Raw genomic sequence first — 14,311 nt, forward strand, 5'->3', positions numbered from 1 at the left:
AGAAAGTGAGCACTCGCCTGCGCCCAGTGTGGGCTGGTGGCTTAGGTGGCCCGCAGTCAGAGTTGCGAGTTACAAAGCAGCCCTGTTTGGGGGGCAGGGAAAGAAATAAGTGGGTGTGTATGAGTGGGTGGCAGGTCCAGGCTAGAAACCCATGAGGAACCTTTGACCTGTGCCCGGGTATGATACGACTGGGACAAGGTGGGGCTTGGAAGGGGCCCCTGAGAGTGGATGTAAGAATGAGTGGGACTTGGTGATGGATGGGAAGCTGTGGTCATGGGCACCCAGGGAGGAGACTCTGGTTTCCTGAAACCAGACCTAGGACACGGGGAGGTCTGCAGGGCCAGCTGGGACCTGCTAAGGGTGCAGGGCCTGGGGAACACAAGGATGACATGGTGGCTGGACACCCCTGAGGCTGGAGCGCGCCCGGGCCGGGGTGGGGTGGGGTGGGGGGCTTCTGTGAGCGTGGGGCTTGGCGCAGGAGCTACAACGACTGGGAGGAAGTGGCCAGGCTGTCTCGGCCAGCTGCTGTCTCCTGCCCAGATTCCTCTGACCCTGGTTTCCGCCCATTCAGTCTGACCAGGCTCCCTGCCTCTCTCTGGCCATGGTCCCGCCCTTCCCCTCAACCCCCTCCATTTTGAAGGGGCGGGAGAATAGGCTGCTTTTCCTCTCCTGGGCCAGCCTCGGAGCAGCAGCTAGACCCAGGCTGATAAGAGCTTGCCGCTAGCAAGTTCTTCCACATCTGCTGTCCCGACGGAGCCACCAGCACCACCATGAAGGATGAAGTGGCTCTTCTGGCCACTGTCACCCTCCTGGGAGTCCTGTTGCAAGGTGAGCTGGCTCCTGTTTGGGAGGTGGGTGGGCCTTACAGCCCCGCAGCCTGCCTTCTGCCCTGCAGGTCCCGGGAGGTACTGGAGGGCCTGGGGCCCAGGTAAGGGGCAAAAGTGGGGCCTCCAGCCCAGACTCCGGGGTCCGAACTCTTCTAACCCCTACTACTGGAGGCTAGGGGATGCTCTGGGGCTGAGGGGGAGGGGTAAGCCCTGAAGGAATGTCTGCAAGAGGAACTTGGGTAGGGACCAAGGCTGACAGGGCAGCCAGATAGAAACAGGCCCCTGAGGGGTGGCTGAATTAGGCCTGCCAGACACCACGCAATTGAGGTGGTGGCACTTCAACTAGCATAAAAAACCCTCGAGGAGACCAGGGGCTTCCAGGGAGCAGAGGTGTGCCAGGAGGAATGGGTGACCTGGTGCTGGGTACCCAAGTGGGACAGACTCGGGCCTGACACAGCACTGCTACAGCCAGGCCCCACCCTCTCCAGCTGTCCCCTCTCCAGGTGTCCCAGTAGGAAAGCCCCATTCCTGGGCCTTGCCTTCGAAGGTACTCCCTCTAGGGTGGGACCCCGTGGAGCTGGACAGGGTTGAAACTTGCTGGGCCCTAAAAGATGCGTGCTTGGTGCCCTTCTCATACTGGCCGTAGAGGACACATTCCTGAGCCAGGTGTCCCCACTGCTTGGGACACCACAGTATATGGGCTAGGACAAGACGCAGCCTGGGGGACAGGCCCGCTCCATCAGCAAGCTTGGCCCTCAGCCCCTGGTCCTGCAGCCACAGGGCCCTCAGCCCAGATCCCACACTGTGTGGGCGGGGCCACCCTTGGCTCCCACAGTGCAGCAAGGGTCCCAGAGCCACAGGACTTGTAGGCAGATAGCTGGGGACCCAGCATTGGGACTGGGTGTGGTGAGGGCCTGGCCTGGGGTTAAAAGAAGAGCCCCTGCAATGCAGGTCACCTACGGCAAGCCCGCCTGGGCTGGAACGAAGGTGGCAGAGCCCTTGGGGCCTGGGGTTGGACAAGAACATCCCGGGCTGCAGCGCCAGGGGGCAGGGGAGAGTATGTCTGTTAGATTTAGGCCCGAGTACCCCACAGAGAAACTGAAATAGGAGGCCATGCCCGTGTGGAAGCACAGGAACCCCGGCCAAGCGCCATATCCAGAGGGGGGACAGGAGGGGCTGGGCTTTCGCTTGTATTTTGCAAGTCAAATGATGTCCAAGGAAAGTCTGAATGGCCTGCCCAGGGCAGGTGTCCCTATGCCTGGCATCCCCTTTCCCTACACTCCCAGGGCGCCCCAGGATACACCCTGCCCTTTCCTCTAAGCGTCATGGACTCAGGGCAAGCCCGGAGCAGAGCAGGGACTGGAGGTCCCCTGGAGAGTGTAGTCCCAAAGAGTTCACTGTGGAAGCAGGAGTAGAAGGTGGGAGGCCAGATGGGAGGCGGGGCCCGGGAGAGGCTGCGGGTGGCCAGACCTGACTCCAACCCACTTTGCCCCCAGCCTACTTCTCCCTGCAGGTGATCTCCGCGCGCAGGGCCTTCCATGTGTCTCCGCCGCTGACCACCGGCCCACCAGAGTTCGAGCGCATATACCGAGCCCAGTGAGACACGGCGGGAGGGGGCGAGGCGGGGCGTGGAGCGAGGGAGCCCTGGGCCGCAGGGTCCTAGGCCGTGGTGGATGCCCTCACATCGCCCCACCCCAATCGCAGAGTGAACTGCAGCGAGTACTTCCCGCTGTTCCTCGCCACGCTCTGGGTGGCCGGCATCTTCTTCCACGAAGGTCTGAGAGCAGGGCAGGGGCGCACGCACTGGATCCTCAAGGGCCCTCGCACCCGTGAGCTTACCCCACCCCGTTCGGCCCTCCCCTCCCCTAGGTGCGGCGGCGCTGTGCGGCCTGGCCTACTTGTTCGCGCGCCTCCGCTACTTTCAGGGCTACGCGCGCTCTTCGCAGCAAAGGTGAGAACCAGGGCAGGGAAAGGCGGCTGTTGGGCTGCGTCATGACAGCCGGGGCGAGACTGACGGCACCAGGGAACTGGCCTGATACCGGGCAATTTCGGGCGCTAGCGGAGAGGGCTGGGTGGAAGCCCTGGTAGGGCTGGTGGGGCTGGTGGGGCTGGTGGGGCGGGGCCGTGAGCCGGGGGAGGGGCTGCCACCCTGCCCCGCCCCCGCTGAGCTCTGCCCCTAGGCTGGCCCCACTGTATGCGAGCGCGCATGCGCTCTGGCTGCTGGTGGCGCTGGCGGCGCTCGGTCTGCTAGCCCATTTCCTCCCGGCCTCCTTGCGCTCCGCACTCCTGGACCACGTCGGGACACTGCTGCCCAGCGCCTGAGGCCAAGGACGCGGGGTCCGAGGGGCTGGAGAGGAGCCGGGCCGTCTGGAGAATGGGCGGGTGGGGTGGTGGCAGTGCTTGCCCTTATCCCAGGCTCTAATTAAAGTGCTGGTGACCGGATCCCGAAGGCTCTCTCTGGGTCGAACGAGGTGGAGCCTGCAGTCCGGTGGGCTTCCCGGCGGTAGCGGGAGCCGGGCGGAGAGAGGAAAGGGGTCTTCCCCGGGCAGGGGCTCCATGCGGTCCAAGATCCGTCCATTTCCGCCCTACCCCCAGCCCGCAGAGCAGGACCGCCAGCCCGCAGACACCGGTCTTGCCGAGGTCCACCCCACTCCCTGCGATCAGCACTCTCCGAGCCTGCCCCCTTACTCTTAGGCCTGCCCCTACTCCTCGTCCCCTGGTCTTCATAGCTGATCTTGTCAGCACTTGGTCCCTGCCATCTAGAATAGCGGAGGTGTTCGGGGCACGCTGCCACGGAGCCGTGGGGACCATGGACGTGGGCAGTGTCCTCGTGATAGCTCTTTCAAGAAAAAGTCCGGGTGTGTTGAGGGACCGGACTCGGGGAGGGCCTACTGGCCGGAAATAACGTCCGAAAAGAAAAAAAGGTGACTTTTAACCAAGTCGGCAGGGGAGAAGCTTTCCAAGCAGGGCAACAATGTGGGCAATGGCCCCGAAGTGGACGGGAGACCCTAAAATGTGTCAGAAACAGTGTAGGGGTGAGCAGGGTCTTGGGGGCCGGACAAGGGCAAGGCTGAGACCAGTGAAGGAGGAACAAGGAGGTGGGGAGATGTCTTGGGTTTGAGAGGCCCCACCTCAGGCAGTTGGGGTGGATAATGGAAGGCAGCGGCGCTTGAGGGTCCCTGCGGAGCCTGCAGGGAGCCAGGGGCCAGATTCTGCACTGCTCCACCTGTGAACCTGCAGATCCTCCAAGGTACCCCAGAACCTAGACCGAACTGTCCTGGGAAAATGGGCTCAAGGTTGTAAGGAGCCATGCGGCAGTGGCAGCAGGGTGACATCACCTGGCTGGGGCTCAGAGCACCACGCAGGAGGCACATACTTTGTTAACCCTTTATTACAAGTCACGTTCTTATAGAAGTATATGTGGACTTAAGTGAAAAAATCAAATGTATCCAAGAATAAAAAACACAGCACATAAAGTAGTGTATGCATTCCAGTGTTCGCGCCGGAGACAGCGGGCGCCCGGGAAAAAGCTCTTCCAAAACGGCCTGGCTCAAGCCAGCCGGCTGCGAACGGTTCAGGGCGGCACAGGCCGGCCTCAGGCACAGTGTGGGGACCACCGCTTCCTCCCGCGGCCCGGCGGGCGGGCAGCACCGGCTCCTGGGGCCTCCGGGCCAGCGGCGACCCCAGGCTGCTGAGAGGTACCAGGAACAACCCCTCAGGCTGGGTGGACCCCCTCCGGCCCTCTGGGGACAGCAGCGAAGACATCCCTGGCATCCTGGGCTTCAGGGCCAGTCCTCAGAAGCCCTCCCTTAGTCGGCCTTTTTCAGGAAGATCTGAAAGAGCCCGCCCGGGGTCACCAGGGGCCACAGAGTTGGCCCCGTGGCTACTGGGAACAGCCCCTAGTTCCCTGTGCCCTGCCTCACCTCGCTCAGAATGACCCATACCGGTGAGTCTGTCTGGATGGAGAGGCGCAGTGCTTCCAGGGGACCGAAGGCGGGGTCCACCTCACCCTCGGCCACACCTTTGTAGAAGGAGCCTGGGGGAGGACAGCACTGAGAACTTGCCCCAGGACCTCTGCTCGGTCCAGGCTCTCCCCCCACCTCCGCCTGCCTGACCCCACTCACCTATCTGGAGGTAGCCATCAGGGCTCCGAGGGTATCGGAGAGTGGCTGAGCGGCCCTCCTGCAGGGCCTCTTTGTCTGACTGTGGGCTCTGGGGGCAAAATCAAGGGGCTGAAGCCAGGGGCTGTGGGAGAGGCCAGCCTCAGGTCTCAGCCTCACCCTGCCGCACTCACGTCAAAGGGCAGCACCTCCACGGAAGTGTTGAAGAGCTTGTCCTCCGGGTGCTCGATGTTCCCACTGCGGAAGAAGAACCTGCAGCCAGGCAGGCCTGTGAGCTGTTGCAAAGTGGGGCACTGCCCAGGAATGCTGCCCAGTGGAGCAGAGGCCGGGCCTGGGCCTGGGGGGTGGGCCAGGCTGGCCACCAGGGCCTTCCTCATAGGGACGATGGTGATGGGCAATGTCACTGAACTCCAATGTCCTGCCTGACGTAGTCTTTACAAGGTAGCTACCGTTACCCACCCTACTCTTCAGACGAGGAAACTGAGGTGTGGCAGGTAGGGTGAAGGAATTTGCAGGGGGTCAGAGAAATGTGTGGCAAGGCTTGGACCCGGGCAGCTACCCTGCCCCTCTGCCCGGGGGCCTGTGGGCACCATCACTAACCGCTCAAGACGCAGTGGCTGGAAGAAGCGGAAGCGGATGAAGTCCCCTGCAGCAGGTGTGAAGGCCCAGAAGAAATCCTCACGCAGGTAGGCCTTCTCCAGGGTGAAGTGCTGGTATGTCTTGAGGCTCGTGCTCACTTCCGCCGGGGGGTTCACATGCTCCTTCCGCAATGCCTGCTTTCCGAAGTCCTTGTCCTGTAGTGCCGGAGGGACAGCGGTGCTAGAGTGAGGTCTGGCCTCGCCCTGCTGTCCCCTTGCCCCACCCCAGCCGAGTCTCTGCCTGTACTCAGCCAGGCTCATGTGGGGCACAGCCCACCTTCAGTTTCTGAATCTTGCCCGCCAGTGAGGAGTGCGTGCCCACGTGCTGGAAGAGGGACGGCTTGAAGCGGATGCGGAGGTTGGCCTTCTGCCGGTCACAGTGCTTCTGCGGAGGGAGGGCAACACTCTGGATCTGAACTCAAGCCCCACCTCGGAGGACAGGGCCTTATCTTCTTGAGTCAGGAGCATGCCTGCAGACCCAGTCCCCACTGGAGGCTGCATGCTCCACCGCCCAGCCTGTCTCTGTCAGCCCCTGCTCACCGCGTCCTTCTCAGGGTTGCAGACCTTCACCCACAGAATGTGGTCCAGCAGCCAGTCGATGGGTTTGTCCCGGTAGAACATGAGGATGAACTCCACAATCAGGCTCAGGTCCAGTGACTTGAACATCTTCCCTGATGGGAAAAGCGGGGGGAGGGGGTGCTGAGTGGGCAGCTCTGCCCTGCTCTACTTCCTCGAAATCCCTGTGGGAGCCGCTGGGGAGGGTCTCACAGCAAACCCTGTGGCCAGCTGCAGGCAAGTGTGACTCTGAGGGCAGGTGGGAACAGGCCAGATGGGCTGCAGTGGCCACTCCAGGCAGAGGTTCCTAACATGAAGTTGCCAGGTGTGGGGTTTGGGCCCCAGGCAAGGTGGGAGATTATGATAGAGAAGCAGAGGAGGGTGGGACTGAGGGGCTCTGTTCAGGTCGGCAGGGGGTGGGGAACTAACCAATGAAGCCCAGCTGGGAGAATTCCAGGATCATCCAGTCCTCTGAGGGCTGCTGGAGTGCGAAGTTCTTCATGGTGCTCAGGTAGTTGGGCTTGGCCACTATGTCGTCCTCCAGCTGCACAGTGAGGGGCAGAGGGGACTCAGGACAGGCACAGCGCAGGGCGACATGCAGCCCCCAGGCAAGGCCAGGATTTGGGTCAGGGGGCAGAGCAGGGTGTCGGTGCTGACCTGCACATAGTAGATGCCTTTGGACTGCGCGTACATCATAAGGAAGCAGTAATCGAGGTTCTGTTTGGTCCTCCACCTGTGGGCCAGGGGCAGGGGCCTCAGGAGCTCAGACCCCTCCCCTTCTGGTGCGGGAAGAACACCCCACCCCCAGGCAGAGGTCCTCCGATGGAGAAGCAGAGGCACTGCAGCCAACAGCCTGGGCTCTGGGCATTGCTGGGGGTACCGGAAAGGGGCGGTACTAGTACCTGACTCTCTCCTTGGGATCCCCAAAGGACTCTCGGAGTCGGGAGAAGTCGGGGTAGAAGTGGGGGGAAGGGGAGATGACCTCCAGGAGCCCAGAATGGATCTCCGTGGGGAACCTGGGAGATAGAAAGGCCCAGTAGGGTGCAGCCTCCAGGGCCTGGGGCAGGGGCAGAGCGGGGCCAGCCAGACCCTGTCCCTTTCTTAAGGCCCACCAGGGAGATACCACCCACACCACACCCGGCCTACCACGGGCAATGGGGCTTGAGGGGTGGGGCCACCTCTGCACACCCACTGCCTTTCAGCCAACAGGGGAAGCCCCCACCCCCAGAGGGCACTATCCTATCCTGTGAGGGAGGCAGACTCCTGCCTCCCCTACACCCCCCAAAGAGCCCGCCTCCCACCAGCCTGGTCGCTGCTGGCACTCACAAGGCCTTGATGTCTTCCGTCACCACCGAGGTGTACTGCGGGTCAGTCTGCGGGGAGACCAAGCGCCCTCCCTAAGTGGGACTGCCAGTGCGAAAGGCCTGGAAGAAGGGGCTCCGGGGAGGGGCCTGGGCTTCAGATGACCCCCACACGGAAGGAGTGAGTTCCCCATCCTGAGGGTGAGTATGGCTGGGTCTGGTGTTCACAGGTGTCTCAGGAAAAGCCCTTTGGGGACGTACCTGGGGTGGTGGAGTCAGGGCGCACTAGGTAGATGGCATCCACAAGGGGGCACTAAAGTGCTTCTTTCCTTTTAATTTTTTTTTTTTTTTTTAAGATTTTATTTATTTTTAGAGAGAGCGGAAGGGAGGGAGAAAGAGAGAAAGAGAGGGAGAGAAACATCGATGTGCTGGAGATACATCGATAGGTTGCCTCTTGCCTGCCCCCAACTGGGGAGCTGGCCGGAAACCCAGGCATGTGCCCTGATTGGGAATCAAACCAGTGACCTTTCGGTCCACAGTCTAGCAGGCAATCCACTGAGCCACACCTACCAGGGCTCTTCCCTTTTAACTTTTTATTGTGACAAATTTGTGAATGACAGTGACCCTCTGCTAGCTTTCGCCTCTGGAATGTCGCCCTGTTTCCATTTCTGCTCCTTGTTATCTGGTGCGTGTGCCTCCTCTGAGTGCGTCCACCCCCCACCCACCCCGCGCCCAGCCCACTCGCCTCGGCGATCAGCACCACGATGACCGAGTCCTCCTTCTCCTGCGGACTCAGCTCTGAGATGAGTGAGTGCAGCGTGTCCGTCAGGTAGGAGTGCACCTCGCGCCGCACGCTGGGGATGCCCATCACCACAGACACTGCGGGGAACGCGGGGTGAATCAGGCACCGCCCAACCCCGTCCCTGGCCACTCACAGCCCTGCCCCTACCTCCAGTGCGGCCCTGGCCCACGCGCACAGCCGGCTGCAGGCTGCTCTCCTTGGCCAGCAGGTGCGGCAGGTGGTGGAAGACAGTGGGCAGGTGCAGCACGTGCTTGTGTGAGACGTTCCACGGTTTCAGGCGTGGGTCCTCTGGGTGGGTCAGGAAAGGACGGGTCAGACAGAGGGGCAGCCACCAGCTCCACCTCCCCTGTGCCCCGCCCTGGCCCTCACCCGTTAGGCGGCCCCAGGTGCGGTTGCTGTCTCTGTCTCGCAGCGCCTGCCTCTCTGACACGGCCCTCTTGATCTCGTCCAGCACCAGGTTGAGCTCCTTGGAGCGCCTGAGGCTCTCTTGCTCAGCTGCGTGCAACCTGTCCCGCAGCGCCAGGAACTCGCGCTGGTACACGTCCACCACATCGCCTGTGGGTGGTCCGCATGCTGTCACCAGGGGGCACCCCAGAGCGGACCCACAGTCCCCTTGAGGGCGCTAGTGCACACATCTTTGTGCCTATCGGTGCTATAGACCAGGGGTTCCCAACCCGGGGACCAGGGACCGCTACTGGTTCGTGGCCTATTAGGAACCGGGCCGCACAGCAGAAGGTGAGCGGCGGGCAGGCGGGCGAGCTAGCGAAGTTTCATCTGCATTTACAGCCGCTCTCCATTGCTGGCATCTCCGCCTGAGCTCCCCTCTGGTCAGATCGCTGGTGGCGTTAGATTCTCACAGGAGCCAGAACCCTACTGTGAACTGCACGAGCACGCGAGGGGTTTGGGTTGTGCGCTCCAGGAATGAGAGGCGCTGCCTGAGGACCTGAGGTGGAGCTGAGGCAAGGATGCGAGCGCTGGGGAGCGGCTGCAAGGGCAGATTTTCATTCGCAGAGAGGTTTGACTGCACAAAGGCCAGGATAAATCAAGTGCTTGCAGGCTCGTATCAAAACCCTATCCATGAGTGGCAAGTGGCAATTAAGCTGCAGCTGGTGGCAGGCTATATAGCCATACCCCCCTCCCCGGGTCTGTGGAAAAATTGTCTTTCATGAAAGCTGTCCCTGGTGCCAAAGCGGCAGGGGACTGCTGCTACAGACCAACTGCATCTGTTCTCGAACCTGCCACCTCTGAGCTCTCTGGGGTTGCGTAGGGCACTCTGAAGTCACGCTGACACCCCTGGGGGAGAAAAGCCTCCTCCGGGAGGACTAGCGCTCTCCTGTGCTCTCTCCCCACACACGGTCACTCTCTCCTTCCCTCTGAAGTGGGAGGGCTGCAGGGCCACTTCGGCCCCGGAGGGGCATTCCTAAGCAGAGGCTGGAATAGACTCAGACTGAATCCTTTACACCCAGTGGCTCCGAAAGACCCTTCTGGCTTCTCCTTGCAGCATCTGCTCCTTCCAGGGGCTAGTACACCCAAAGGTCCCATCCAGGGCACAAGGACCCAGCCCTCTCCCAGGGGCTTCTTAGCACCCAGCCTTGCCCCTCCCTCCTCTCCCTGCCCAGGGTCACAGAGAGATCACAGGCAGCCCCATGCCTGAGGCCCTCTGGGGATCGACAACCTTCCTGAACTCCCCCTCCCATCCTCCATGTGGGACTGAGTCTGAACACAGGGTCTGTGACCAGTGCCCTGGTGCCCATCCGTCATTGTCCTTGTGGTCATCACTGTGCTGGCCACCACCTCTGGATCCCTTCAGTCTCATGCCAGCCCCAGGGGGTGGCTGTTTCCGTTCTAGCCCCCAGCACTCAAATGAGCAAATGAAGCTGAGAAACTAGCCCAGGGTCACTCAGTGAGTCAGCAGCAGAGAGGGACCAGCTCTGAAGGCCCCAAGGCCTGCACAGAAGGAGACCTGCGTCGGAACCTCCTGCTGGGCCCCAGTTCCGGGCATCAGGGCATCAGGGTGCTGGGCGAGGAGCAGCACAGAGATGGGGCTGCCTAACAGGGCAGAGGACTCCCCAGGGTGCCCGCACCTGGACCCACTGGTCAGGCAGGCAGGGGCCAGTGAGCAAGATGGAACAAGCACCATCCCCCCAGGCCTTGCTGGCCTTCATGGCCTCCTGCTGTACACAGCTCCTTCCCGGCCTGGCTTCTGTCTCCCAGCCAGGGCAGCTCTTCTGCTCCTCAGCCCCTGGTGAGGTCACAGCCCCCAGAATGCCCTAGATGGTGTCAGTGCCTACAGCCATGGGCCCCAGGGGTCACAGCCAAGGCAAGTTCAGTCCCCTCAGGACACAGCTACTTCCCCAGTGCTTCATACCCAGCTTGCCCCAACCTCCATCCCCACACCCAACCTCCCTGGGACGGCCCTGCAGGTGCAGGTGGGGGTAGGGGGGACTCAGGTTACCGAATCTTCCAGGTTCCTCGCTGAGTTCCAAGGCCAGGTTACCCTGGAAATCTGAACCCCTGAACAGGACCTGGCCATCCCCGATACTGGTGGGGGAGGTGCTAAGGCCCGGCAGGAGGCAGTTCAACTACTTGGACACCAGGACATGGCAAGTGGCCTCCTTTCTGCCTAAGTCCCCAGCCATCTACCCATTGGTCCCTGCCGCCTCCCCAGTGCAGTGGAGCCGCTACGCCCTGCCCAAGGCAGCCCCCTGCAGCGGGCCCTTTGTGCAGCGGGGGAATGTGAGGACGCCTCCCCTACCCTGACTGCGCCTCATCCTTCCTCCCCGCTCTCTGATCTTTAAGTAGGATGAGCTCAGCCCAACCTTAGCCTGCCCCAGGCGGACAGGCCAGGTGGGCAGCAGTACCCACGGCCACCCTGAATCACCCTGACCTCCAAGGCCTGGACACAGCCTGCTCTGGACCCTGGCTGCCCTTCCCAGGGACCGCCCTCTGCCCAGGTCCTGAGCTTCCCCCATTTACTAAGACTTGGTGATAGGCCCTGGGATTCCCGGGCCTGGCTTCTGACCCCCCCAGAGCCTTCTATCATTTCCCTGAACACTGCAGGCTCTGTCTGCCCCTCAGCAACCTGCCCCTGCTCTGCCTATTGCCGGCAAGGTCCCAGCCTGACCCTCATCCCTGGCTTCTTGCTCGTGGGTCCAATCTCTCCTTGCCTGTCAAAGCCAGAACCTCAAGCTCTGTGCATGCCTCCCCAGGCGCTGAGCCCAGGCCCAAGCTCTGCCAGGCCCTCGTGGCCCTCCACAACTTTCCTGCGCTGGGCGGCTGGGCTGAAGTGGTGAGCGGGCTGGGCAAAGTGATGGGAAGGGCAAAGGTCTGGGAGCCCCTGGTTTCTGGGAGCCAGGCAGAAGTTCCTGGGTGCTGGGGCTAAGGGGACCTGGCTTCTCCTTCCATCTACACCTTCCTGCCCCAGGGAGGTGGTGTGGGGGTCCTGGCCCCCAGTGCAGCTGGCTCCAGGAAAGGACTGCAGCTGTGGCCACTATTAGAGGTTTTCCCAACTGAAGGCAGAGTAACCAGGAGACCTGAGGCCCGTGGACCACACTCTTCCCTCCGGTCCCCTCCTGGCTGAAGGAACAGGCCTTGCGCCCCTCACCCAGGGAAGGGGGACAGACGCAGAGGGGCACAGGTTGGACCGGGCCCAGGGAAGGTCTGCTGTTAACCAGCAGGTGGGGCAGGAGGTGGAGAGCAGGCAGGTGTTCACCTCCTCTCCAGGACTCCCACCCCTCCTCTCCCAGTGGTCAAGAAGGGTGCCCAGGCTCTGGTGGGGTAGCTCAGCTGGTTAGAACATCCTCCCCATACGCCAAGGTTGTGAGTTCAGTCCCCAGTCAGGGCACATTTGAGAAGCAACCAATGAGTGCGTAAGTAAGTGGAACAACAAGTCAATGTTTCTGTCTGTCTCTCTCTTGCTCCCTCTCCCCCTGCCCCTTCCTTTCTCTCTTTAAAATCAATTAAAAAACAAAACAAAATAAAACAGAAGGGTGTCCATTCCTGCTGAAGTACAGGATGTTGGGATGCTAGGGAGTGCCGTGTGGCTGAAGCTGGCCCCCTAGGGGATCTGCTATCCTCCGTGGGGACAGGCCTTCAGCAGACCCGTGGCTGAGGGCCCCAGTGTGAGGGCTGGCAGCGCTGTTGCACGGACGTGTTCCAGACTGACGGTGAATCCCACACCCAGAGCCCGTCACGCCAAGGCCTACACATCCTTCCTGGCCCCGAGCTTCCAGGATGTCACCTTCTCCTGCTGCTTCCTTCCTCTCTGGCTACCTGCCCACCTCCTCCCTTGCCCACGGACGCAGGCTCCTCTGCCCTTACCCCAAGTATGGGTGCCTGGGCTCCCCACCTGCTGCACCCTGGGAGCCAGGGTGCAGTCTGGCCTCGGCCTGGTTTAGTCTGGCTTCCCCACAGGCCTAACACAGCTGCCTACATGTAAGAAGGAGCAGAGTCACGTAAGAGCCCAGATTCAGGCTTTCTCTTGAGGCCGCCAAAGATCTGGCCCTGCTGGGACCCCCAAAACTGTGACACCCTTCCTTATACCTCAGGCTCCTGGTCGTGCCCAGGGACAAGGAACCATGCACCTGAGCTCCACAATTCTTCGGCTGAGGGTGCTCTTGTACTCCGCAGGCCCTCAGAGTACTGGCCTCCTCGATACGCCCTTCAGGGATAGTGGGCCCTAAATGGAGCCCCTAGAGTCCCCTCACTCCACTGCTCTGGGCACTGGCTCCCCTGTGCCATCCAGGCCTCCAAAGAAGGTGTCCTTCTGGGGCTTGCACTAGAGTCCTGGTATCAGGCAGAGGGCCCACGGCTGCTGCAGGAGGCCCATGGAAACTGCACCCTGGCCTCCACCCAAACAGGAGGGCTGTGCTAGACTGGGCTGGGCAGGCAGGAGCAGGTGGGGGCTACTGGGACTTGGCAGGTCAGGAAGGCTCTAGCCCCTCCACCAGCCCTCCCACTCCAGCCTCGCGTAGGGGACAGGGAAGCAGGAGGCAGGAGGTAGGCAGAGGGTCTGCTGGCCTCAGCCTGACCCTGCTTAAGCCTTCTGCGGGAAGGCCAGGAGTCAGGAAGGAAGCAGCTTTTCCTGGTGCCTCCGGTGCGGCCCCAGCCAACGCCAAGCGACTACAGCCTGCGCTGGTGCCTGTCTCCCCCACCTGCTTCCCCCCGAGTGTGCTGGCCAGAGGCAGAGGGCCTGGGTGGTGGACTGGCCAGCTTGACCAAACCATGACAACACACGCAGTGAGTGAACGGGCACCTGGGGCTGAGCGGCTGCTCGTGAGCCCTCCACACACCCCTTGGCTGGCTGGCCCAGCACCCAGGAGGGCCCTGTGGGGCAGTTCTGGGCAGCGGATGTCATGGAAGGCTGTGGATACCCCAGGGAGTGCCTGGCAGTGGGCTGGGGTGAAGGGTGTTGCGGGGTGGGGTAGAGGGTCACTGCCTGCATGTCTGGCTGGCCCCTGACACTTGTCTCAGGAACACAATATCTACTTCTGCCCAGGTGCCTGGAGCTGGTACCTTGGGAACCACCTGGCACAGCCACCGCTGTGACCTTGTATCTCTGTCCCTCTTTGAGAATTCCTAGGTCCCCAGCTACCCAGTGGGAGCGACCACCCCCAGCATGGGCGTAACTGTACTCATGGAGGCCGGTCCCAGCGCCTCACGGGGTGCCCCTGCGATGCTCCGGCCCCGCTCGGCCCAGCGCGGGCCAGAAGAGAATTTCGTTATTCCGGCAGCAAACAAGTGGGGGCGAGGATGGGAGGGGCGTCCTCCCGCGCCGCCAGGCGGGGAAGGGCGCCCGCGTCGGCTTCCGGCCGCCTCCCGCGGCCACGGCCCGGACCCGCTCGGCCGCGGGCGCCCAGGTGCGCCCAGGTGCGGGAAGAGTCGCGGGGCGCGGAGAGCTCACCTTTCTGGCCGCCGAGGGCCGCGTACCAGGAGAGCGAGAGGAAGGCGCACAGGCAGAGCAGCAGCAGCGTCAGGAAGGTGCCATTGCGGAGCCTCATCTCCTCCGGTGCGCGGCGGGCGCCGGCGGGGCCGAGGCCGCATGGCCTGGGGAGCCGGGGCCGGGGCG

General features: G+C 62.3%; 2 protein-coding genes across 3 annotated transcripts; one reads left to right on the forward strand and one right to left on the reverse strand.

Annotated features, from left to right (window-relative positions):
- Window positions 1-584: 584 nt before the first annotated feature.
- Window positions 585-4,148, forward strand: LTC4S (leukotriene C4 synthase). Of its 2 annotated transcripts, none has more exons than XM_045188272.3 (5): window positions 585-828; window positions 2,341-2,423; window positions 2,532-2,602; window positions 2,697-2,778; window positions 3,008-4,148. In XM_045188272.3, the coding sequence occupies exons 1-5, from the start codon at window positions 778-780 to the stop codon at window positions 3,147-3,149; spliced, it is 429 nt and encodes a 142-aa protein (XP_045044207.1). In that variant the 5' UTR covers window positions 585-777; the 3' UTR covers window positions 3,150-4,148. The 2 variants fall into 2 exon arrangements, with proteins under 2 accessions (XP_045044207.1, XP_024407027.1); XM_024551259.4 differs by having other exon boundaries at window positions 603-828; window positions 2,324-2,423.
- A 54-nt stretch (window positions 4,149-4,202) lies between these two features.
- On the reverse strand, window positions 4,203-14,278 carry MGAT4B (alpha-1,3-mannosyl-glycoprotein 4-beta-N-acetylglucosaminyltransferase B). The gene is made up of 15 exons (XM_053912695.1): window positions 14,147-14,278; window positions 8,614-8,799; window positions 8,392-8,532; window positions 8,188-8,321; window positions 7,468-7,514; window positions 7,044-7,157; window positions 6,799-6,874; window positions 6,571-6,685; window positions 6,127-6,257; window positions 5,864-5,971; window positions 5,549-5,742; window positions 5,122-5,200; window positions 4,952-5,039; window positions 4,751-4,863; window positions 4,203-4,660 (listed from the first exon to the last, which is right to left on the reverse strand). Exons 1-15 carry the CDS (start codon window positions 14,241-14,243, stop codon window positions 4,637-4,639), a joined length of 1,647 nt encoding a protein of 548 aa, XP_053768670.1. The 5' UTR covers window positions 14,244-14,278; the 3' UTR covers window positions 4,203-4,636.
- Window positions 14,279-14,311: the final 33 nt, after the last annotated feature.

Source organism: Desmodus rotundus, chromosome 10, assembly GCF_022682495.2.
Source record: "Desmodus rotundus isolate HL8 chromosome 10, HLdesRot8A.1, whole genome shotgun sequence".
Lineage (NCBI taxonomy): Eukaryota > Metazoa > Chordata > Mammalia > Chiroptera > Phyllostomidae > Desmodus > Desmodus rotundus.

Bases quoted from the DNA above. Each gene is read 5' to 3' on its own strand.
- MGAT4B (XM_053912695.1), bottom strand. From the start codon at position 14,243: ATGAGGCTCCGCAATGGCACCTTCCTGACGCTGCTGCTGCTCTGCCTG. The intron at 7,158-7,467 runs GTGAGTGCCAGC...TCTATCTCCCAG, and splicing joins ACGGAAGACATCAAGGCCTT to GTTCCCCACGGAGATCCATT. The intron at 5,201-5,548 runs GTTAGTGATGGT...GCCTGGCTGCAG, and splicing joins CAGCCACTGCGTCTTGAGCG to GTTCTTCTTCCGCAGTGGGA.
- LTC4S (XM_024551259.4), top strand. From the start codon at position 771: ATGAAGGATGAAGTGGCTCTTCTGGCCACTGTCACCCTCCTGGGAGTC. The intron at 2,603-2,696 runs GTCTGAGAGCAG...CCCCTCCCCTAG, and splicing joins CGGCATCTTCTTCCACGAAG to GTGCGGCGGCGCTGTGCGGC. The intron at 2,779-3,007 runs GTGAGAACCAGG...CTCTGCCCCTAG, and splicing joins GCGCGCTCTTCGCAGCAAAG to GCTGGCCCCACTGTATGCGA.